The 26088-nt window shown below is 38.2% G+C and overlaps 1 protein-coding gene across 2 annotated transcripts; it reads left to right on the forward strand.

The window, feature by feature from the left end:
* Positions 1 to 280: 280 nt before the first annotated feature.
* Positions 281 to 26051, forward strand: RB195_025709 (uncharacterized protein; the record flags this gene model as incomplete). Of its 2 annotated transcripts, none has more annotated exons than XM_064213962.1 (28): positions 281 to 347; positions 6697 to 6811; positions 6927 to 7027; positions 8310 to 8449; positions 8536 to 8688; positions 8760 to 8867; positions 9102 to 9265; positions 9328 to 9415; positions 9485 to 9610; positions 11569 to 11740; positions 19034 to 19241; positions 20153 to 20235; positions 20301 to 20398; positions 21186 to 21275; positions 21344 to 21509; positions 21586 to 21784; positions 22076 to 22224; positions 22296 to 22411; positions 23091 to 23262; positions 23383 to 23555; positions 23628 to 23767; positions 24095 to 24272; positions 24329 to 24462; positions 24529 to 24637; positions 25234 to 25386; positions 25505 to 25628; positions 25711 to 25884; positions 25987 to 26051. In XM_064213962.1, 28 exons carry the CDS (start codon positions 281 to 283, stop codon positions 26049 to 26051), a joined length of 3765 nt encoding a protein of 1254 aa, XP_064069843.1. The 2 variants fall into 2 exon arrangements, with proteins under 2 accessions (XP_064069843.1, XP_064069844.1); XM_064213963.1 differs by having other exon boundaries at positions 23661 to 23767.
* Between the last annotated feature and the right edge of the window lie 37 nt (positions 26052 to 26088).

Consider the following 26088-nt stretch of genomic DNA (forward strand, 5'->3'; position numbering starts at 1 on the left):
GGGTGGTCTAGTGCGCCCTTTTGCTCATGTCCCTACCAAGTGCTCGTTTCGAAAACATGGATCTGCTCTCTTTCTTCTCGAGATGTATCCTTTGTGTGTTAATGAAGTTGTTCACTCGTCGCTCAGTCACCGCTCTTGCCCTTTTCGTCGTCCTCTTGAAATATTGAGTTTTCCTCATACTTCACTCTATAGTTACAGGTGATAGGAACTTGTGAAATTGCCTGGAAGTCTACGTATTCGCAGGAAGATGCGTCACAGGTGATCACTAGACGCACACAATATGCTCGATCCATATTCGACCCTATTTCTTCTCCTATTCACTTCATTAGGATATACTGATGCTGACGGTGAGTCTATTTCAATTTCAATCTTTTCTCTTCTCTTTTTACATATGGTAATCATCTGTTCATTCTTCTTATTTCAAACCTTCTTGATGCTTCCTTAGCAATTCCTTGTATATGAACCTTCTTGTACACCTGAAACGATTATCTCCCTAATCGATTACGTGGATCGCACGCGGGTTATCTTGATATCTTTCTGATCTGTCATTCGATTAAGGTGGTCGGCCATCTGTCTTTACTCCTCATCCTTGCACATACATATTTTAGCGGTCATAAGGCATCGTATGGATGTTCCAACGAAGAAATCAAACTCTTTCGAAACATTGAAAATCTTTAGAGAATATCTCCACCTGGCCCAGTTTCTTGGAATTCATTAGAACACATTATGACATCCGGATTCTTGAAAGTTGATCCAGAGCGCACAAGTTAGAAAGAAACGTTGTCTACACGAAGTGTAACGTTCAAAAAAAAGTAGCGTAGTTTAAATATTGCAGTCGAAATTGCAACTTTTTTTTTGTGGTGAAATTCTCGAGGGAACTCCAGCGTTTCAGCGAATAATGCAAATGATAAGATTTTTACCAATTGAAATTCAAAACCTTCGCTAGAATCTAGGAGTACCGTGCTAAAATGTTCATTAGTATGTTTCAAATCGAAAATATTCGTTTGAGCAATTAATAGAATGTATTTGGGCGGATGCTGTGGCGCTTCATTAACAATGTCACAACATCTGTCAGGTTCAATGTGCCTGGTTAATTGTTAGGTTTATTCGTAGAATTGGTAAATATAAGATGGAAAATCGCCCGAAATTTTTGAGTAGATCGAATACTAGATGTCCAAACATGTTATCTTCACCAGCTTACTCATTTTTCACTTTCATTATTTTTTTTTTCGTTTATCCTGCCATTGACCCAGTTATACAGGACATACTATTGGTCAAAGAAGTTATTGTGGTTTTAAGTACATTTTTTTTTAAATATATAGTAGTATAAATTATGAAGATCATTTTAGATTTGTAAATCCCAACAATTATGGGTTGGTGGCGGGATTTCAATCTTTTTAGGAACTACGCACCCTAAAAAACGCGTCGTAGGATTGTTTCCGTTTTTTTCACGAAACAAAGAAACGTACACCATGACAACATTTTCAAGGAGAAATTCGATTGCGCAAAGTATTCGCTTCGATTTCGTTTTTTTTTTCATTCTGCCGCTAGAATACGACGGCTTTAATTACAAACTGGTTCCTAAAAAGAGAAGGTCCTCTGAACGTAGCTCTGAAGTGTTCGCAGACGACATTAAATATGTTCTAACTAGGATAACACCAGCCAGCACTTTGACGGATCGATTCCAGATTACTCCGAAGTGTTATCAACCGTTGATGAAACATGGTGCACTCGAAATAGTTTTTCTTCGAGTTGTTACTCCTCCTCCTCCTCTTTTTGACACGCGAGTCATAACCAAATCGTTTCTACAACGTATTATCCGTTTCTTCATATGCAGCTGGCTCCAGTTACGAATTTACTGGTGAGAGGTTTGATGTAGCCTCTTCCCGATGTTTGCCCTGCTAATTGACCTCACAATCTGCCCGTATCATAGCCGTGTGAGGTTCGAGCGACCGCCTGTCGCCAGCCTTCAATCGTGAGAACGTGAACGCTTCGGACTGATGGCGGCGTGACATCAAAAGCGGCCACAATCATCTCGGCAACCTTATCTGCTACCGAGAAAATGACTGTATTGGGTCGTAAACGTGTCGACGAATTCTTCTTTTGCTACCGTAACGTTTCTTGAAAAGATTCCACATAATGAAGAAAATTGTGGGAAAGAAAGTTTTGTTGTGTTTTATTCGAGTTCGTTGACATGGAATTATGGATAGAGTGACTCAATATAAGTTTATGGAAGGAAGACATTGTAGAGATAATTAGATCTATCCCTTAGTTGAGAATTGATGTATCCGGAAAAACACTTGACTAGAGATATTAAATCCGTAATGATCACAAAGAATTGGTCCTCGTCGGCTACAAAAGCTTTTCGAACATTAGAAGAAGTGGCTTCACTAGCCGGTTCACGTCATATATCCTGTCCGATCGTATGTCGTTTGTTGAGATGAAACGATGAAAAAGAACATAATTTCGTAGGAACAAATGTGACATCGAAATGTTTTATTCGATGAATACATTAAACCTGTTCCATTTTCACATCAGCTAGTTCTTTTATAGTATATTTTAGGAAAAAAAGTGGTTTTCTAGCGATGATTAATGCGAATTACTACTCTATATCGAGAGTAGTCATAAATTATTAACGTCTACTACGTAAAAACTCAAATTTCAAGCATATTTCCAGAAAAAAAGAACCTTCAACCTTCTTCGCACATTGTGTGTGAGTGAGGGCGCTTAATTCACTGTGAATTGCGAATTGTAGAAGACTAATGATCGTTGACACTATAGCAGCTGCACACATTTCAAGCCAACCTCCCCCGTATCGTTTCGGCCTTGAATGACTAGAAAATTGTAATGCAATGATTGTTTTGCTTACTAAAAAGAGTTAGGTAATATGTTTTTTTCAACCATACATATGATTTATTCTTTTCTATTGAAGTAAATAGTAAATAGTGTTTGAGATGAATTGCACGCCGAGAGACCTCCAACAGAGAGTTATAGTGGTGGATCGAATGGTGAACATAAATCACCCGCAGAGTGTGTGTGCAATCGTCCTCGAAACATTTGAGGGCAGGTGCAGCAATGTCTCACTATTGAAGACCTATTTGGATAGTGCGTATGACAGTTGGAGAAAATTGAGTTCTTCTTCCACGATTAGAGTTTTTTTCCTGAAGGAAATTCACCTTTGGTAAGCATTTTTAGGCCCACAAAAATATACTAGAGTACTGTAATTATAGAAATCCCGGAAGAATACCTTTTCTAACCATCTCTAATCTCATGATGTAGGTTGAAAACCTGAAGAGTATTTTATCATTTGCAAAAACAAAAACCTGAAAAAGAAATCTGTGTGTGTGTGTTTATATACATCTGGACGTTAAGATAGATTAAGACCATGGAAAAACTATAGAATTCAGTTAGTGAACCAAATATACCTCATCATCTGGACATACAGTATTATAGAGGAAAAAAGTTTGATCTCGTTTGGATATTTTCAAGAGGTTTTTTCATTTGGAGACGTTTTGCGACTCCGTATCTAATCGAATTGAGGTATTAATCCACCCGTTATAGGGCATCAATGAAAAAGTGTTAATAAATACATAGCTACTATCAAAAAGTCTTCAAAGGTGGTAGACTAGTCGTAAAGGATTTATCTTTTTTTCCTGGAAAATGGGTACAGTTTTTTGTTGATTTTTGAATGTACCCAAACCCAATATGGTGCACTTCTAAACTTATTCCTGACCTTTTTTTGGATGGATTTGCTGGATTTTTATACGATTTAGTTCGATTTTCGATGCGCTCATACAACGCAGCATTTCCTATAGCGACGATTTTTTTTCGGCCATGTTTAGCTGCAGAAGCTGGATATTAAAATATTTTCATTAGAAGTTCTACCGAATTGGTACAATTCTTTTTTTTGTGTCCATAAATGAACTGATTTCTGTCTCTAACTTCCATCGTTGCATTTTTGTCTTTTTTGAATATTCTACACGTTTATTATATTTTTATAGGATTTGATATAGCTCTGCTGATTTTTTTAACCACAACATTTTTTTCCCTGTCAATTCCTAAATCTAGAAATTCCAGTTGTTCTTTCCCTAGTAATCCGCTAAACATCGGTTTTTGCTCTTGATTTTTTTCTCGCAGGAAAATGCGGCACACGCTTTTGGCGTTTTTTTTTTTGTGTAAACCTGTATTTTCTATTACTTCTAGTATCCTCAGTCGAAATTAGTTATTTGTGAAGTATTTACTCATTGAATATCTTTCTACTAGAGTCGTAACGTGTACAACAGTTGTTTACCGAATTGAGCGACATCTGTCCCGTAAGAGTGCAATTTGACCGTGTCCACTGTCTGAGCCTATCAAGGATTCTGGTGGATAGCGTGTCCATTATTCCAAGATACGAATTAGCATTCATTAGTGATCCTTTTTCTCCGTTATTGTGAAAGGGAAGCCTTGAAAGTAGTGGTTTCTTCCCACATTTTCCGATATCTGCAAAGAAACGGAAGCGATGCTGGTCGGTTTTATGATATTCTGGAGGGGAATTGTCGCGTCTTCTTGTCTGCTTTGTCCTTCAAAAATACTGCAGCGGCAAGTCATTATTCCTACTGTGTTAGTGGTGTTGAAATGCGTTTGCTGACTCGTCATCGTCTATTTTATGTCCATGTTTCGCAAGATCCCAGCGAGCCTGAATTACTTTACAAGATTTTTTTTCGATATATGAAATATGGATAGACGGGGAAGGGAATAGATTGTGGTGTGTCCCATAGAAGTGGTCAGATGAATTGTTAGATGCTTATTTCCATGCAATACACCATCAAATGGGATCGTTACGATTCATGAGGGATGAACTGTGTGTACGAGTACGTGTGTGTGTGTATGCTCGTATATATGCATGGAATCGGTCAAGTTATGGATATTGACACTCGAACTCGTGAAGCGCAACGCTTATTATGATGATAATTCGCACGACTATGTCCGAATGACGCGCACTGGATGATCCTTCGTCGATGTGACTGGTACCATTAGTGTGTACAGCTCACAAAGTACGCTTTGATATGAATGTCAACGTTGGTGATCCACGAAATCGACAGGGTGGGCAGGGAGAAAAACCAGTTCCATTGAGGAAAAAAGTGCTCTCAGTTAAGCTCTAAACAAGGGATTTTATGCTACAGCTATAAAGTTCTACGTCGAAAAATCGTTCCATTCAAAAACTTTCTAAAAAAATGTAACTCTGAATATAATATGTGCAATATGTGGTGGAAGTAGTTAGCCACGTAGTTATTTCATATTTAAACTTTCAATTTTCATCCTGAAATATTCTGTAGATCTCTTCATTTTTTTCAATGTATCCTAATGCATTTACTTCCCAAATATCAAACATTCTGTCGGGAAAACCGTGTTTTCTAAAGTAAATGTTTGTAAAAATTGTACTCTCTTGTACCATAGTCTGAACGTAAACAAGATATGGTATGTAAACAAGAAATCTCGGACAGTTGAGCAAAAATATGGACGTTTGGTTTTGCGAGTGGTGACAAACAACTAATCCCCTCTTCTCACACATGATTCTCAATTTTCTCTACCATCCGAGGAAATGGATGTTATGGATGTTACCTTATTGATTCATGCGAAGACAGCCGTTTTGTTGACCGTGGTTCTGAATCAACAGCGTGGCAGAGAAAATGGTACGATTGATGAATATAAGTTTTTTGAGACAGAATTCATGGAATAAAACTATCTTCAAAGGAACCATTTCTTCAAAGGATTGAATCCATATATTTCTTGTTAGAAACAGGCTTCTGCTTTAGTTGTAGAAATTGACTTGAAAGCATAGTTATCGATCCAGCAATATTCTGGAGCATTGTCTATCGTCCACAGAAGAAAACAAACAAAAATCTAAAAAAGATCACATATGAGCTATTATTTGTCTTGTTGTGAAAAAATATGATTTGTTGCTGCGGACTGCTTTAAAATATACGTAGTTTCTTCGAAATTTGTAAGGCGATAAGATTGGGATCTTGAGAATTAAAAGGAACTCGCGAGAAGTAACCCCGTATTTCTCTACAAATATTTATTGGATCGTCTTTTAAATAATCCAGTTCTTTCCGTTGCATAAATCAAAGTTTGAGGGAGAATTTCGGAAAAGCGTCTTCGATAGAAAAGGAGAACAATAGGGAATAAAGAAGAGTACATCGTAGATATGAAAGTTTTGTTTTTTTTTTCTATCCTGAAAAATAGTGGAAGTACAAAGTACTGTATTATGGTATGACATGAAATATCAGAGGTAAAATGCACGTAAAGTGAATTATGTATCAATAAATGAATAAAGAATAAAATAATAAGATATAAAATAAATGAAGAAATATTCATAATATGGGAAACAGCTTCCCTCACCTCTGTTATTATTGTAAATAAAATATTTATATAAAGTATGTCGTAGGCAGTGCTTTCTTTAGTGGATTTGCTATTTTCACTCACAAAACCAAATAAATCAGTTTTAACACCATAATATACTGAAGTAAGCGAGTAAAATGATCCTAGGAAAAGAAAATCCCTGCTGTATGTTTCCCTAATTGATTTTGTGAACACAGATATCATTTAACGCCTTAAATCCGCTATCTAGAATCCAACTCAATCAAGGATAACATAAAAGTTTTTTAAATTGAAAACGTCAGCATTTTTCATCCTGAATTCCACTTTTTTCAGATCCAGAAAATGGAGCACCGGTTATTATTGAACATCCTTTGGACGTTATTGTCTCAAAAGGATCTCCAGCCACTTTGAATTGCGCGGCGAAACCTCCAGGGGCGCAAATCACTTGGTAATTGAAACCTTTACCAATTAATATATATATATATATATATTATATATATATATATACTTGTATTTCTTGGACTAATCTTCGTATTTGAGATTATTTCCTTTTTCATTTAAAGGTACAAAGATGGTCAGCCGGTTACTACCAATAAGGATCAAGTGAATAGTCACCGAATAATTTTGGATACTGGTGCATTATTTCTGTTGAAAGTTAGCAGTGGTGAGTGGAATTTTTCTATTTCTATCTATTTCTAAAATATTTTTTCTCAATCTTACGGATAATTAAGAATAAGCATTCTTTTCATCATAACTCTACTAATGAAGGTAAAAAATTTGTTATTGTTTAGGGGAAAAAAGAAACAAGTGATTCCTAATTTTGAATGCATAGCACAATGGGAAGCGTGTGGTCCTAGTTTAACTGTATATTTTTTCAAATAATGTCATTATATAAAAAATTGTATTGTTCATGCATACATTGTTTCATAGAATTTTGCAAAGATCAGAAATCAGATACATAGTTTTAACACCAAAAAACCCTATGAAATTAGAGGAATGAGTTACACGAGTCATGCATTCTTATCATTCCATCACAAAGATGTATGTGACCGCTTGATCACATGCCCAAACCAAACATTCTCGAGCGTTTTTCGTATCATAAGACCAAAAGGCCATAAAATTTTTTTTTTTTTTGTGGTTTTATGAGCTGAACATATGTTATCAATTATATTGTAACAAGGTTTTCTTGTGAGGTATTCGGTGTCGGTGTGACTCAGAAAAAAGAAATTTTGCGAAAGAAAGAGAAATTTTGTGGTATTTGTTTTCACGGTAAGAAACTAATTTCACATTAACTTTGGGGAGTATTTTCTTTCACGATCCATTCTAAAAAAATCCACAGTTTTTTGAAGGTCTTGGATTCAAAATTTAAGGTTGTGGTAATTTTTAAAGTTTTTTTTTTGAGACATACTTGAAGATATTCAGTAGACGGTTCTTTAATTCCCTCCAATATATACAAAGACAGGCTTAATCGAGAAAATTGTTTCGAGAAAAATGCTTTGAAAAGATTACGAAAATTGTTTCTTGACGAGACCGTTTAGTTGATCTATAAAGCCGGTTCGCTCTAATTTTAGAAACAATTTATTTCTTGTGTAATTGAATATTTCAGAACATTTTCACTGTGAGGTTAATCTCAACGTTCTCTTTTAATTTGAACTAATTTTTTTGGCTGTAGTCGCATAATTCTTGTGCTACGTATATTTGGATGTCAATAATTCGAGTTTATTGTAGTTCATTTTCCAAAAATCGTGAAAGAAAGATAAGCAAAAAAAAAACTCCTAGCGAGCTTCTTTAGCTCATTATTAAGTTTTTCTACACTAATTTATATACAATGCCTATTTGCGAATGTTTTATAAAAATACATTTCATTTCATCTATAAAATACACATTCTGTGTATACATGTGATATAGACGTTATGCGTATCCAATATTGTTTCATATTTTTCCAGGAAAGAACGGAAAAGATGGGGATTCTGGTTCATATCATTGTGTTGCACGAAATGAACATGGTGAAGCGCAATCACGTGAGGGAACACTAAAAATTGCAATGCTTAGGGATGATTTCCGGACACGACCTCGGACAGTTCAAGTAAGGACCTGTTTCTATGGTTGTTTTACGTCTATAATGACAATTGCACCCTTTTCTGTACTTGTAATGAGGGTTTTCTTTTTTAGGCACTATCAGGCGATAAAGCTATCCTGGAATGTTCACCTCCACGTGGTTTCCCGGAACCGGTAGTTAGTTGGAGAAAAGATGATCGTGAATTAAAATTTTCTGAAATTCCCCGGATGACGTTGCATCCTGATGGGAACCTTATCATCGATCCCGTATGTCTTTTTTTTTATTTTCTCTATTCTCGTTTAATGTATTATCAATATTTGGGGAGGGTGTTTTTAAGGTGGAACACGGTGATTCCGGGACTTATCAATGTGTGGCAACTAATATGGTAGGAGAAAGAGTTTCGAATCCAGCGCGACTCAGCGTCTATGAAAAACCGAAGTTTTTGGTTGGTGAAAGTCTATTTCAGTTCTGATCTTCTCCGTTTTTTAAAGGAAAATTTTGGAAACACTAGGATATTTTCGTTTTTTCTTGCAACGGAGCAGAGTATAAATATGCAGGATTCTGCTAAAGTTTTCTCCTCTCTTCAGTAATATACGTCTCCAATTTTTCTCATAAAAACATCAATTTTCTATTGAAATGTAGAGTACAAATAAGCTACAAAATTCGTTTTTCATTCCAGCAAGAACCAAAAGACGTCACTGTTGACGTCGGCTCATCTGTACTTTTCGACTGCCGGGTATCGGGTGAACCGCAACCTCAAATTAGCTGGAAAAAGAAAAACGATCAAATGCCAGTAGCCAGAGCCTATATAGCAAAGGACAATAGGGGTTTACGAATTGACAGGTTGGACATTTATGGAACATTGACTACCAGTAACAAGCATATTAGTGTTGTACTTTTTGTAGAGTGCAAGTTTCGGATGAAGGTGATTATGTCTGTTACGCTAGAAATCCGGCTGGTTCGATCGAATCATCAGCCCGATTAAAAGTTCAGGTAAGCTCGAGAGAAAATCCGAATATTTTTTTAACGGAAATTTGTTCATCGAACCGGAAATTCTTTCAGGCACCTCCAACTTTCCAAACAAAACCAACCGATCAAACTGTCGCACACGGTTCTATTGCCACATTTGATTGTGTACCTGTAGGCCAACCGACTCCAGCTTATTTTTGGAGTAAAGAAGGGCAACAGGTCTGAATTGGACTCTATTTTTGCATAAAATCTACTCTAATCTAATAAAATCTACTAAGATCAGAAATGTTAGACTTTCTCCTATTTAAACTTTATTATTTTTCAAAAAAAAATTGAATGCTCTTGAATATGGCCATGAATTTTCAGACCCATCCATTAGTTTATTTAAGTAAAGAATGAATCTTTCTTCCTAGTGTCCACTTTCTCAAAACAATCCTGTTCTATTTTAATTTCTCAAATATTTCGCTTTTCTTTCATGACCTTCGTTCTTATTTTGTCTGCATAGCAATGGTGAACAAGTTCAGAGGAGTATAAATATTGGTTCACTTGACTTTCTCTTCAGTAGTTTTTCTTCGTCTGCAAAATTATTCACATCTTTTCTCCACTGATTTTTAAAAACTTTCGTTTGTTTCTAAGAAGGAATCGTGAATTTTGAGACATTTCGATTCATTCCAGAAATCAATGCTATTTCGATAATCTCCTCTGATCTGATAACAGAAATAACAATAATAAAAGAATCAATAGCTGCAAATAATACATTAGGCTGGACAGAAAGTCTTGTCACCCATTTTTCGAAATTTCCAGAAGTTTCCATTTTTGGGGCGGAACCCATGTTGCACCATGTTGTAGTTGTAGGACATTCACTAAGCTTCTCCACAGTAGGTGTATATAGCCGGGGACCTTCCTTAACTTTAATCAGGATGTCAATTACACAAGAGCAACTTCGAGCTATCATCTTCTATGAATGGCGTGGCGGCATTGGAGCAACAGCCATCAACAGCCAATGGAGCGAGGGCACCACTACCATCAGGACTGTAAAGCGCTGGTTCGAAGTCAAGCTCCGGTCGGGACGTCCCCACACTGTCGATCACTCAGCCATTCTCGACGCTGTCAAAGAGGATGCGGAGATCAACACCCGCAGTCTTTCGACTAGACTCGGGTGTAGCCATTCAATAGTCGTCAGTCGCCTCCAGACCCTCGGCGAAAAGTGCTGGCTCGATGGATCCCTGACACCTTGACGTATGGCACTCGATTTACTGGGGTATCCATCTGTCAATATCTCCTTTTTCGCTAGCATCTAAAGGAGTTTCTCGAAGATCTCATTACTGGAAATGAGAGTTGGGCCCTCTACGACTCTAACGCGCGCCGTACCGTGTAGCTCCCTCGATGGAAAGACCCTCCGACGCAAGCCAAATCGAACCTCCACCCCAAAAAGTGTCTCCCTTGTTGTATCTAGGATTCGAAGGGGATGCTTTTTAATGAGCTGCTCCCACAAGACCACACCGTCAACGGTTCCATATAAACTAGTCACCTCCAGAAACTCGCATCGCATGTTGGAGTAGAACGGCCGAGACCTCCTCTACGATAATGCTAGACCCCATGTAGCTAGGGAGACCCATGAAAAACTGAAGGAGTTAGGCTGGGACACGGTGCCCGATCCCCCCTATTCTCCCGTCCCTGCCTCCTTAGACTACCACTTATTCCGGCCCCTCAAATCTTTCCTAGCTAAGAAAATCTTCACCAGGTTTGAAGAAATCGGACGGACGGTCAGCGACATCGACTCTCACTCTCCCAGTCTGGGAGAAACGGATCGCTCCCCTACCCATTAGGTGGGACACTGTCGTATTTAATAACGGTGATTATGTTATTAATTTCTATTGTAAGCTGAGTAGAATAAATAAAGCAGAAAAAGTGACAAATGGTGGAGAGACTTTCTGTCCAGCCTAATATAAGTCATTATACAGGCTATATAGTTAGGCGTTCGTTAACCTTAGACGATTCTGAAGTGAACGCGGTAGTGCATCCTAAACGTACTGATTAGGCCAGACACCGTATTCTTGATCATTTTATATAATTAAAATATGTTCGTGGCGTTTACATTCTTGTGAACGCAACAAAAAGAATGTCTACTCCTGAAAAATTATGTGCATTTGAAACCTACAATTCTCTTCTTCCAGAATCTACTGTTCCCCGGTCACGTATCGGCTGATGGCCGTATAAAAGTATCCTCGTCTGGAACGCTAACGATTGCGGATGTTCGCCCGATAGATGAGGGTGCTTATGTTTGCGCTGCAATGAATTCAGCAGGAAGTTCGCTTAGCAAAGCCTTGCTGAAACTTTCAACAAAGAGTGAGTTTTTTCCCTTTGATGTATAGGCTTGAAATTCTTTAAATATTTTTCTACGATTGTCTTTTCCTTTGTATGTATCCCGGAAGAATGATAGCAGAGTCATTTTCTGCAACATAGGATATTTCTAGAAATTATTTGTTGAATCACGACGATAATGCATGACAGGGGTATGATTACGCTGTCGCGTTGATCGGGATGACATTTTCCCACAAGGTTCGGTGACATTTTGAGGTACACGTCCAGCTGGTACGTCCGATAAAAAAAATGATCGAGATCAATCGCAGCGATGATTCAGGTGGCTGTCGTTTCCCTTCTTGGTTGTGTCGCTCCCTTCGGAAAACTATATTCTTCGTTGTTTATCGTTCTTCTCCTGATGATTTGATCATAAAAAGCCCCTATTTCCATTGAAACTCCTCTATAATTTGTTTTCCCTCTCTATAATTTTTTCTTTTTCTTCTCCTTTATTGGTACTACTCAATGGCCATTTTTTTTTTGTTTCCATTCCGATAATCCTAAGGAAATGTGGTCACTACTCACATTTGTTCGTTGTGGTTGCGTGGCAAACAGAGGAAATACGCAACAATTGGATTATTCCAGCTTATTTCGCGTTGTTTTTCTCGTTACTCGTTACTTACGTAGTCCGAAATGCTAGGACGTATAGTGGATCATTATTCTGACTTGTACTGTACATCCGGTTGTACTTCTGTTTTCGTCTGTCGGCGCAATTATAAGAATTATCACTGAGATCATATTATCCTGGATTCCTTCATATTCTCTTCACTGAGGACATTTCTTCATCCAGAGAAATCGAAATTCAAATCGTCTATCCCTCCCTTATCTTGTAAAATACGCATGACTTGGCTGTGTGAAGTCTTCTTCGCCGTTGAAAACAATTTTATGGAATGGTTGGGGAGAATCAGATTTGTTGAGACATAAAGACCTTTACAGAGGAATAGGACACGGAATGTCCTTTGAAAACGTCATTAGATCCTATCAATGCTCCGCGAAAATTTTCTCCTTCTATCGTAAAGAACAGGAAAACTCATGGATACTTTCATTCTGAAGTCTGCTCAATCCTTGATCATCTGAGATTGACATCATCATGTTCGTTTGTCTTGTAATTATTTCAGTATATGCGATGTGCGGTCGTTCAGCTGGAAAGAGAGCGTTGTTTCTCAAATTCGAGCCTCACTGTCCCTCAAAAAACCAGTTTCATTGCTGTTTTCCACAATGTTACGTAAAATAGCGCAAGGATTCCGTCAAAGTAGCTGCTTTTCTGCAAATTCGAGGACAAAACTCCGCTTGCGAAGTGTGACTGCTTCGATTTTTTGTTGTGTTGCCTTACTTTGCGCTAGCAATTTTTTGTTGGCTGGAAAATACGATTAACTTCTAAAATGATCAGCTTGTGTGGCTGCGAATTTTCCCTCGTTCCCGCGGGTTCTGCCCTCCACAGAGCGATTCCTTTAACTCCAGCCGACTGAATGAGTTCCACACCATGCAATATGCGTATGTATTTTTCCAGTGTTTTGGCCCATTATCTCAACATTCTAATTAGGCAAAGACCGTCAACACCTCGGCGACGGCTCATATTTCACGGATGCGGAATGAGCGGCAGCGCCTTTTTGGTGGTGCGGAGGTATTCCACACTTGACTTGACCTTTGACTGAATGATGATGACCTCAATGGTCGCATATTTTCCGCCCCTAACTGCACGGCTACGATGTCTTCCCTTGTAGATGACGAGTTGTTCGCAAAAGCGGGCCGGATCGCGTGCGCGATTCAACAACTCGGCACGATTCGTGGTTCGAGGCGTTAGCGATGCACTTTTTCTGATTATTGTCGCATGTTTCTTTTCACACGTCGAACATCTTCTATAATAGGAAAATGTGATAAATAGCAGCGAGTTTTATTTGCATTCAAGCGTGTGTGCGTGTGTGACCGTCTAGGCGTCAGCTTGACATACGCACACACGCATTGGCCCAACTTATCATCCGTTTTCTTCGTTCCTGACAGCATTCAAAGAGTTTTGTTAATGCCGTGTTGTAAAATGATCGCTAATGTTTATGATTCTCCAGCCTCAGCAAAGCAAACAATTTTTCTTTACTCACATTTTCTATAGCGCCAATCCTATACGACGACGGTGTGTTGTATGTGTGTAATAGTACGTACGCAGCTGTAGCCTTCGCACTATCATTTTTTTCTTCTTCACTCTCTTCGTTGGCAAAGCTTCCGTTCAAATCGTCGCCTCTGCTTTGCTTCAATCGTATTTGGCCTGTTATTGAAGGTTTGGTAGGATGTAGTGTGGTGTGGATGAGAAGCATCCAGGATCGAACCCCCGCTATGAAGAGCTTCTCATATTTCATATCTATTGATACGCATTCTGCTCTTTACTACTACTATGACGTTAATGAAGTTCTATCCTTGGGCAAAATTGTGTTTCAGATTTTAATAAGTTCAATTTTTTTCCTTGATGTGAAAACATTCGAATAGGACCATTTTCTACTTATAGATAGATTAATAACTCTTGAACTACTGAACAGTCATTGAATTTCAGGCAAAAAGATAGCTAAGCTTAGCAATTCAAAAGCAAGTATACATCAATGATTATAAAAATTTTTTGTAGCAAATATTCAATACCATACGGAGGACGCCAATTATCCTCCTCCAATAACTCCACAAACCCTCTTTATTTTTCTTTTTCAACGCTGAAGATTTACGATACCATCTCCATCTGGACGATTATACACGCTTTACACTCTTTTCAAACGTTGCGTGAGCATTATTCTTGAATATTCCAAAGAGAAGAAGGAATTCAAGTTATGCTGTTGTGAAGCAACACAAATCCTTGAAATCATCTGCTTTTAGTGGAGAAAAAGAGCGCTGGAATCTTTTTTTATCGACGATAAATGCAGCAAATAATAATATAAGTGTCAATCGTAATATGGGATTGATTTTTGGTGTTTTGAGAGATTTGAAGAAAACGAAATAAATACATTACTCCGAAAATATGTAGATTGGTGTAACGAGACTTCAATTGACATACAAAGAAGGAAAAAAATAGGAATAACAGAAAAGCCATATTTTTTCACGAAGTGATTCTATTTACACATAACATTTTGTCCTTAAAGTTCAAGTGCAGATTTCCAGGAGTTATCTGTCAAATTCGATTAGTTGCAATTGTAAAAAAGAGAGAAGTTATCGCTGACGAATCGCAGTGTTCTGCCATTTATCACTTAAATTTTTCTTATACTACTATCACGATCTTCAAATGTAAAAGTTCTAGTTTTTCTCTTCTGTCTTTTGTGATTTACATAACTTTTTCGGTGCACATTTTTCCCTGATGTTGAGGGATGAATTTTCGAGAAAAAGTGAGTCGCTCATATTGTTGATGAAGATAAGAGTTATCGACGAAAATTTCCTCAGGGAAAGTGTTTCTTTTCGTTTCCATGGGCAACGGTTCGGATTTTAGAACTACGTGAACAAAGTCAGTCTACTTAGATGTGAAACGATTCGATTCCATTTTCCACCCTCTTAGGAATGTATTTCAAGAAATATTCTTTTGTTTCGCTGCCCTACGTAATTGGTTACGTTTTTTTTACTTGATTCCTTCTTTGTTTTCAAGAGTTTTCTTTCCTTCAAAATATTTTCAAGCGTAATCTAACTCGTTTGCAATTAAATGAATGTAAATATTATCCTATCACTCTTGGTCAAACTTGATTTTGGTATCCTGAAAATCTTGTATTACCATTACTTCTTTTCTTTTATAATTCAGAGGGTCGGGTAGGTTTTTTTTGCCTAATTGTATGTCTGTCTTCCATTCTTCAGGAACGGAAGCAATGGAATGGATTTTTGTTTGAAGTGAATGCAACTATGTAGTAGCCGTTTATTCCGAAAATAGAATTTGTTCCCGCTAAGCACTGCTCGACAATTTCCGTTGTTATTCGTGTGCTGACAAGGCTAATCTATGATTGTGTAGCAGTAGAAATGCGAAATAGTACTATTTCGATAAGATTTTTCAGCTAGCTATTTTTTTTAGAGTTTTTTGTTGCCTCATTTTTTTTCCTGAAGTTATTTTTTTTGGCAATATGCCAATATGTATCGATAAGCCGTTGAAGTGGCTGTAGTGCAGCAATTTCCGCTCGACCCGTTCAGCCTTGACGAGTCCTCGGTGATCTGACTCTAATCCTAGTTTGATCCTCCCGTGCGAACCGCGAACCCCACGCCCGATCCTAAGAGATTATATTTTGCGTCGCATTGCCGCATTGCAACGAACGATTTCTAAGTTTCTAGAATTTTTTTTTACCTCTGCTCATGGTCCGTCACGCTAGGTTATCGTTTGGCCAGCTGCACTAAATCGTATGTCAATTGATTCTCATGCTTTCTCACCCTTCACGACGTTTGAACGTGGTCAGATTGATGTCCCTTCTATGGAAAGCGACGACAACATCAATAAAGCTGCGGTTTCCGTTCATCCGCGAGCCGTCTGCATAACAATTCGTTCGTGGACCTTGTTGGTCTTTGCTTTAACGGTGGTACGATTGATAACTTACCTCTTCAGTTTCTGGATACTCATGTAACTTCTTCAAACCTCACTTTCGATCCTGAAAACTTGCTCGAGCGAGTAGAAAGAGAGTACTCTCAATTCTGGAAGCTTATGCTGACTTAAGTCCATAAGTAAGGGGAATTTTCCTGCAAGGTAAGGAAATTTCCCCGTTCCACTAGGGGGAAACGAACGTCTACGTCTTCCGAAGTTCTCTAGGTCTATTTAAACTTCGACTTTCCCGAACTTTTCTATAAGATACGATCTCAGCGGTGGCCCCAGCGACGTACAACTGCGCTCCACTACGTTTCACCACCACCGATGCATATAGATTCATCGCCGTCGACGCTCTATGATTGAGAATCCTTGATTTATTGAGTGCGACGAACGTAATTAATAGTCAAGATTCACTTTATATTTGGCACTTTGTATTTATGAGTTATGGGTGAACGTCCGAAGCCGGGGCTTTTGTGCGCAATGCCTGACAATTGGGGTCGCAGTGAATAATGGATCACCACCCTCTGCTTGCGTTATACGTATCTGACCGAATCCTTGCTTATTCACACTCTACTGTATTGAGGAAATTTTTTTTGTCTATTTATACTCTACCTCCCCCCACTTTTTCTTCGAGCTCAAGGATTTCGCCTATGACTTATCTCTGGGTCTGCTTAAACAACTTTAAAGGGGTTGAATCGGTCTCATTTTTTAAATACCATACATTTAACTATTTTCCCTTCTGCTATTTGCAGTTTCTATTCTTTTGAGCAAATTCAATGATAATTTACCATGATTTCACTGACATTTGTGATTTCTAATGCTCTTTGGTTGATTCGATTTCGTCGATTTAAGACTGGATTCTTTTCGCTCCATTCTTCATACTTTATCATCATTTTTCGCAAATATTCTGGAAGTGAAGTCTAATTTCGAATCTTTGCTAATGAATCATACATTCAGAAATCTTGCAAAGTTTTAGTGAAAAATTTCTCAAAGAATACGTATGTGGAGTCATCCAGAACTCATCAGCTAATGCGTATCGCTAGTTCTTATTAGCTCATGGACATTATGCTATGCTTCAAGCTCTTCATAGTATCTCCCCTTTACAATTCTTCCATACCTCCACTTTCCTCGATATCCTATCCGAACTCTTGGGCATACGATTTCGCGTAGATTATTAACGGAATCCTCAACGCATCCTCATTCATATCTGGGGACAGCGGTCATAGTTAAGCCGATGATTGCTTCCCTTAATATTGGGATTCACGTATGGACAGCGGAAGGTTCGTATGGATTCGTCTCATTTTACAATTAATCGATTCGTAGGACTGCAGTTTCTGGAACTGTATCCATCTTTGTATCGTCGTTGTATCGCAGTGGCTCACACTTGGCACCTACACACATGTGTATATGTTTTCTCCATACACACACACGTCACCATACGTCCACCTCGTCGATCCCTATTGTGTCGCTCAGCCTTTGATTCTGTGGCGAGTGAGCGGCACGAGTTCGTCCCTCAACGCATCCTCGTCACTCAATTATCAATTATACGTATTGGAAGATATGAAACTATTGTTAAGCACTGCAATTTACTCTCTCTCTCTCTCGGCGAATAATTGCCGTTTGCTGCCCTGCATTTCACTGGAATGTCTCGCTATTCTCGTAGTTAACATCGAGAGAAAATTATGCAGATCTCCTAATCTTGGATCTTGTTCTTGGATTTGTTTAATGTTGTCGACTATCTGTGACATATGAACGCGATGTATTACGATGTAATACGCTATCATTTGCTCTTTACCCTCATCCATTTTGTAAAGAGAGAGATGGGCCGTCCTGGCTGCAAATTGTTGTTTGGACGAGCCGCTCCGCTACCCGTCGGCATTTGTGGACCACTCTTCCATATCACAATTAAAATACTAAATAGGTTAAGTCGGATGTTTCAGTGTGCATTACGAATTGTGCGTCGGCACTCGGCTGCATCCACTGCTTCACCTTCTTGTTTGCTTTTGTTGACCGAACAAGTTTGTTCGAAGGATTAAGATAGGCGGACAAGGTGTCATATCGTATGCGATGAGGCATCATCATAAATCGTATTGCCCTACCTCCATACTGTTTACGAACCATTAACGACTGATATGCATAGTTTTATCGTATTTCCAAACGATTCACATCAACATAACCAATGTTCCAATGTTTAGTCATTTTCAGTCAACGTTTACGATTTCTAATTGGTACCGAGAAAATGAAATTACTCGTTCGGCCGCGTATAAAATTTTCCTCAATTTACTTTCTCACGCTCTTCTCTCGCGCTTCCCGACCACCACCCAATTGGTATTGTGGCGCTCATTAGGTGGACGCATGTGAATTGCTGCTCGTATCAGCTGTGCATTTGCCTTTCTTATCCGAGTGCTCTTCACTCTTCCCTTATTCTCCTTCCCCTCTTCCTCTCACTTCATCGTAGCCAGAATTACTGCCCACACTTCCCTAAAAATCGCCATACTCTTGAAATTTGTACCGAAATAAATCTGATTGGTCGTGAATTGTCGTTTCTCGCCCATATATGCTCGAAACTTCCCACATCCCTTGCATAGGTCACCCCTATGAGAGGAACCTATGGTGTTTGGATCCTTTTTGAGTTTAACATCCGCATTATCCCTATGTTTGAACGGAACTGATTGTGAAAATGAATGTAAGTTAAAGAAATTTCCTCACGAAAAAATTATTTGCAAACCAGTAGAATTATATATATAAATTTTCAGCTATCCTGGCACAACCTCCACCAGTCATCGAGTACGGCCATCAAAATCAAACGTTAATGGTCGGATCATCAGCCACCTTACCATGTCAGGCTAGCGGTCGTACACCGCCTAGGATATCATGGCTACTTGACGGGAATACTGTGGATACGACAAAAGATAATCGTTATAGTCAACATTCAAGCGGAAGTCTTCATATTGCGGATCTCAAGTAAGAATAAACATAAAAGAATCTTATCTTTGACCTCATTCTCACCTCAAACACCTCAAATGTTGTCAATGTTATTGCTATTTCACGGCGCCCAAACACCATCCTAACGACATCACTACAATACGACGTGGTGATGATTTCACGTACCGAATTTATCTCGCCTCATTTCATTTCCTCACAAGATCGCAATGTCATAGGTCGTTGACAGGATAGTTCACGTTGTGGTAAACAAAAAATCCGCGAAAATAGCAGAGATCTGGATGTTGCTTAGTTTTTTTTTCCTTTATTTATTATAGCGAATCGATTACTATGGTTTAACAAAAAAAGTTCCTATGGTTTAACAAAAAAAGTTCAACGTGCAAATCCAAAATGGATATTATTAGTCTGGATCAGCTGTTAGAGGATTATATTGGTCACTCAATCCTCGTAACATACTCCTCTAACAAGCTTGATGAGCGTATGGGACGTGTTGTATTCGTTCATGCGTGAAATGTGCGAAGCTTCTTTTCGTGCTCGTTAACGGGGAAAATCCGCTTGTCTAGTATTGCATGTACGAGATGTACACTTGTTCGGCCGAGTTGTACGATCGTATAATCTGGTTTCGTTATGTTTGCGGCACAGTTTAGACCTTACGTTTTACAATGACATTTTGTGGCGCCGCAAAAGGTAGCGCCGATTCGGACGCGGCAATGCGCTTCATTCATAGGTATTTACTAAAGTAAAGAGGGAGCGAATATGGGTGGATAAGTGGAAATAGTAAGGGACAAGTGGCGTCCTTGCACGCTTCGCGACACAAACCAGACACACGCAACTTCATTCAGGAATGCAAGAAAATATGCGGACCCAGTTGCAAAGATTACGTACGAATCAATCGATTACGCATACTTATAAGGGTCAGTAACATGTTTCAGGAAATCCGATACTGGTGTTTACACATGTCGAGCGAAGAATGACGATGGAGAATCTACGTGGACAGCATCGTTAATAGTTGAGGGTAAGGAGTTGTAGTGTTGGGTGAAACTGTTATGGAAGGACAACGAAAAATATGACTATTTCTAGATCACAACACCAAATCAGTTTTTTCTCGGATGCCTGACCGATCAAATTTCCCATCTGCACCCTCGCAACCAATAGGTAGCAATGTTTCAGATACAGAGGTAAAGATATCCTTGAGTTTTTTTCCCTTCTGTTGTTTTTCTTCTCAAGTAGTTTTTTTCGCGAAAAAGAAGACGCGTGGTTCCTCGTATTATCCGAAATTTAACATCTAGTCAGTCGGCTGCATCAAGAGATCTAAAAAGTTCTTATTTGATTAGTTTAATAACCACTAAAGACCTCGTCCAACGACTTAATTGTTCAATTACCGATTGATATTTCATGATTTTGTTGTTTTCTGATTTCCTTCGATGTTTTTCTTTTTGAAATTCCTTTTATCAAACCAATAATGGTTACTGTACCTATTTGATCAATCAACAACGAAAATAGTGATGGTGACACACAATTTCGCGTTGGGACCAAACTGTCACGCATCTGTGCTGCTAAAAAGGCGGAGTAGTTTGCTATTTTGCATTGTGAGACAATAGCCAAAAGCGTTTTTTTTAAGGTTCCTAGAGTATTCAAGGTTTTTTTTCCAATTTTCAGCAACTTATGCAGGAACACTTTTTTTGTTTTTCTCTTTCTAGAATCTCTTCTTTGTTTTTTTTTCCTTTTTTCAACTTTTCCATTCGTATCCCTTAACTGAACTTTTGAGATGTGAGCAGAAGGACTCCAGTAGGATGTTTTTTCCTGAATTGACTGGTTTTTCCTATTTTTCCCGGATTGACCAGTTTTTTCCTCAAATATGACATTTTCCGAGCAAATATTAATCGAAAGCGAAATTCCTATTGATTTCTATATATCATTTTTTTGTCTTCTCTTCCAATCCTTTAAAAAAAGCCTTTACTTCAGGTTGATCTGGAATGGCGAGCACCGGAAAGGAATGGGGGTAGCCCCGTAACGGGTTATATTATACAGTTTTTCAGTCCTGAAGTGGGAGAGGTCAGAGTTTTGGTCCCTTTTTTTCCTCAATAGAATTTGTATTTCTATGATGAAATTATATATTATAGACATGGTTGAACGTGCCTGACTACATATCTGGGCCAAGGTATCGTGTGAAAAATTTGAGACCATCCCAGACATATGTGTTTATTGTCCGTGCTGAAAATGACAAAGGAATAGGACCACCTAGTCCAATTTCTCCCGTTATAACAACAATGGCGAGAAATGCACATTGTATGTTTTATCTCGTTAAAATCCACAATAGTTCGGGACTACTTTTTTGTTATCATTAATCGCACCAAACTTTTAGTATCTACTGATGATCTCGAAAACTTGGATCTTGAACAAGCAACTAGACGTATCACATCCGAACAATTGATCAAACTAGAAGAGGTGAAAACAATAAATTCAACCGCAGTTCGTCTTTTCTGGAAGAGAAAAAAGGTGGAAGATATGGTGGAAGGATATTATATCAAATGGCGTGGACCACCAAGAAGTAACATCAACCAGTAAGTAATTTACTGAATTGAAGTAATTTATGTATAATTCACAAGAAGTCCACGTGACATTTGTTCCTATCACTCGACGTTCCCCAGAACACTTGCGATGGGGCGCACTTTTATCAATTCCCCACTCTCTTAAGTATTTGTACACTGTTTGCCATATGGATTAGTGTTAGGAAGGGTTAAGTACTCTAGTGTTTATTATGTTTGATTGTGGAATTCAAAGAGGGAGACTGGCGTTGTCAAGTACATTTGTTGAAAAATTGCATGAATTGAATTTTTTTTTAACTATTCCAGATGGGTAAATGTCAGTGGCGCACATGTGGAATCATTTGTGGTCAATGGTCTAATGCCTTTTACAAACTACGAATTCTTTGTTATCCCCTACTACAAATCTATCCAAGGAGCTCCAAGTAATTCCATGGATGCCCTAACTGCAGAAGCTCGTAAGTCGAATCGAACAATTTTTAAAAAAAAATATATTCTATCATCAATGAAGTTATGATTTACATTCCAGCACCATCATTGCCTCCTTCGGAAGTACATATTCGAATGTTGAATCTTACTACATTACGGATAGGATGGAGAGCACCACCAGCTGATGGAATGAATGGGATTCTCAAAGGATTCCAGGTACCTTTTTCAACGGATCATTTTCAATACTTTTTTTACCATTCACCATACATTGTTTTAACTAATTGTAACTTTTTCTGGGTATAGTAGTTTTTGTTTCTGGCGGGTGTTTTCTGTTCGTGTGTATACTGCGGGAAATGTAAAATAACAATATTGAGCAGATATGAGGAAGTCCGCACTTTTTTCAATAATTCTTTCAAACATCCAGAAGTAAAAGGTTACGAACTGCTACAGCGAGATTATTGAAGGGATTCTTCTTGTTCTTCTATGAAATTGCAGTAATTTTTGTTTGTTTATAAAATTACTAATCGTTTGAAAAGAATCAGTTTAAAAGCGGTAAATAGATTTAGTTGACTTAACGGAGGGAAATGCATTCATCAATTATAATAGGATGAATTGAAAGAACTTCATATTTGTATTTTTGTCCAAATTTGTACCTAATAGTTTAATGTAATAATAGTTTTTGATTTTTTTTTGGATACAGTTCTAGTTTTGTTACGTAAATAATAATTTTTGCAGTGTTATCTTCTATAAATTCACTACATAATTAAGTCCTATTGGAGACTGCTAGTGAAAAAAATCATTTTGAAGATCAAAAATATTTTAGCAGTGAAATTCCTTGTTTCTTTTATTCGTATTTTAACAACAACTTTTTTTTCATATCTCTTTCCGATTTCAGATTGTAATTCTTGGGAAGGGAACGAAATTTAATCGTAATATCACCACAAACGAACGTGCAGCAAGTGTTACACTGTTCCATCTAATACCTGGTATGACATATAAAATCCGTGTAGCAGCTCGAACAAATGCTGGAATTGGTGTCAGTCATGGGACAGATACTGTTACGATGAGTAAGTGTTGTTATGAATAATTTGCGATGTTTTTTCTGGGACTTCTCATATTTTATTCTTCTCGTGGAAATTTTTCACATACCTTTCTTCCTAGTCTATCCATCAAATCCTTTATTTTAGATCAGGAAACACTGGACAAACATCTCAGCCTACATAACGAACAAGAATCATTTCTGTATTCATTATCTCGTCAATCATGGTTTGCACTACTTGTAATGCTACTCGTTTGTGTTTTCCTGATCCTTGTGGCCATATTCGTTTTCTGGTACTATAAAAATAGCAAAGGTGCTAAGGTAAGAATTACTGTACTGTTGATTTGTGTTGTTTTTTGTGATATGTGGCTAGTCATATTGTTTGGCTTTCAGCGTGTGCAAAGCACTGAGTGGCATCAGTTTCAGGATCGTACATTCATCAAAATTAATGACGGATCTGTTCATATGACACAAAATGGCGTATGGGATCATAATCCATATAATACTGCTGGACGTATGACTTTAAATAATCGGTGAGTGGCTTTTTTTCTTAAGTGATTAACTTCTTATGTTATTTCCTGTCTTTGTTTTGTTTCTTAGTTTCCACAAATGTGGTGTAGCTATCCCGCACTTTCCACAGCATCCTCTCATCAGCTTTGAATTTTTGTAAAAAATGTCCACTAATTTTCTTTGATAAATTGTTGATACTAAATAAAAACTTCGTCGCAAATTATACAGATCTTTTTGAATTCATCTCCTAGTATATGGAGGAGAACTGTTGTTATTGAGTTTAGAACCTGCTGAATTTTTAGTTCGTTAATATTCGTTTTATAAATCTGATAATTTTTATAATTTTCTAGATGTCCTGCCACTCATCAACCATACTCGGTCACTCCAAGTCAACAAGATTTCTTCCATGCACCATGCGATGAATATGTTGCTGGTACAATGAATCGGCCTGGATCAGAACATCATTATCACTATGCACAATTATCCGGCGGCCCTGGAAATACGCTTAGCACATTCTACGGGAATCAGGTGGGTGTTCTTCAGACAGATTTTGTACCTTTTGCATCTAATTATCCGTGTTTTAGTTCCAAGATGATCCTTCTCCGTATGCTACAACAACATTAGTAATGTCAAATCAACAACCAGCATGGTTGAATGATCGTATGTTGCGTGGACCCGTACTACCGAGTAATCCTGTTCCAAATGGACCACCAGCAAGGTATCAACTATTTTTGTCAGTTTTCTACTTTCAAAATTTTCTTCATTATTACCTGTAATCGCTTAGGTATGCTGATCATTCTGGACGTCGATCACGTGGAAGTCGTGCGTCTGAACATCGACAGACTAGCCATCACTCTGACAGCCCTCCTCATACTGATGTCAGTTATGTGCAGGTAACGCTTCGTACGTTTCGAATTCATCCAAATTTAGTTATGAGCACAGCATGATTTTTCATTCTCAAAGATAAGCTTTTCTTTTCCTACAAAAATTAAATACACCAGTCTCTTTCAATATACATGTCTTTCTACGGACAGACTAAGTTTTGCGAGCGCGATAGGACTCCGTTTGGAATCAAGTGAGGGACTTGAGGAAGTGTCAGTCATGTAGAGAAACTGTGTCCGTTGCAAAATGATTACGCATCGTGTCAACTATATCCCAAATATTTTTGGATTAAATTGATTAGATGCCCCCAGGATGTTTGATGCACATTGTTGCAAACCTAATTATTTACAACCGCTGAAACATCCTCACCTTTGAATTCCTCATTTCTCAGTCTATTGGACATTACCGATTCAATTTTGTTAGTAATGATTGTATCTTTTCACGAATCCCAGGAGAACACTGCGATTAACGGTCATTTTTCGCTGTGAGATCATCTGCGTTCTAACGTTCCCTTTTCTTGTATTTAAAAAATTCTACAAGCAGTGCTTTCATCCAGTCGTATACCATATGTTTTTGATTTGTTGAATACTTATGCAGTGAATTATAGTTTCAATCATCCGATGGTACTGGAGAAAGTTCTAACGGCCGATCGAAACAAGGTACGATAGCTGGACGTCGAAGTCCTCCAAAGCATACATTGATGGACTTCATTCCACCACCTCCTGCAAACCCTCCTCCTCCAGCAGAAGTGGCATATGAGGTAAAATGGACCATTTCTTACTATATCGTTCTTCTTGGTGTTTTTTGTTTTGGGTTTTAGTTTTGGGATAGTTGTTTTGGGTTTCATTCTAATCATTCTCAAGACCCCCATCTTATAGAGCTCACCAAGAAGGCCTTTACCCCGCTCATTGAATGTGGAGGATCCTTACGACTCTGTTTCGGATGGGATAGGTTTTGCGGACGAGATGAAAGTTAGACCAACTAGTAGGAACAGAACTACAGGTTGGTTGAAGTGATTCGTATTTTTTCTTACTTCTATTTTTACTTTTAGTTCTGGTTCCTAGTTCTTTATTTTCCGTCTCAGGTATTCGTCCACAAAAAGGAAATCGAGACGATGATAGTCAACGATCATCTCTTATGATGGATGAAGAAGGAGGATCATCCGAAGCCGATGGAGAAACTTCGGATTGTGAAGCACCTAAGCGGAAAACCGTTCCGCGAATGGGTGTATCTGCGAGTGCATTGTCGCAAAGCAGTTGTAAGTGGACATCAAACATTCTTTTTTTTTGATATTATACTTTATCCTGAAGCTTTTTTTTGTCAAATTTGTCGTTTTTTTCTGGAAAACCTTCTTGTTAAGATGAATCTGGTCGATCCGCATCACGGTTTAAGTCAATACAACGAGGCAAACAGGACCATCTGTGATCGTAAGGACCACAATGTTATTGCCGTATTTATCCCG

The sequence above is a fragment of the Necator americanus genome, chromosome X (assembly GCF_031761385.1).
Source record: "Necator americanus strain Aroian chromosome X, whole genome shotgun sequence".
Classification (NCBI taxonomy): Eukaryota; Metazoa; Nematoda; class Chromadorea; order Rhabditida; family Ancylostomatidae; genus Necator; species Necator americanus.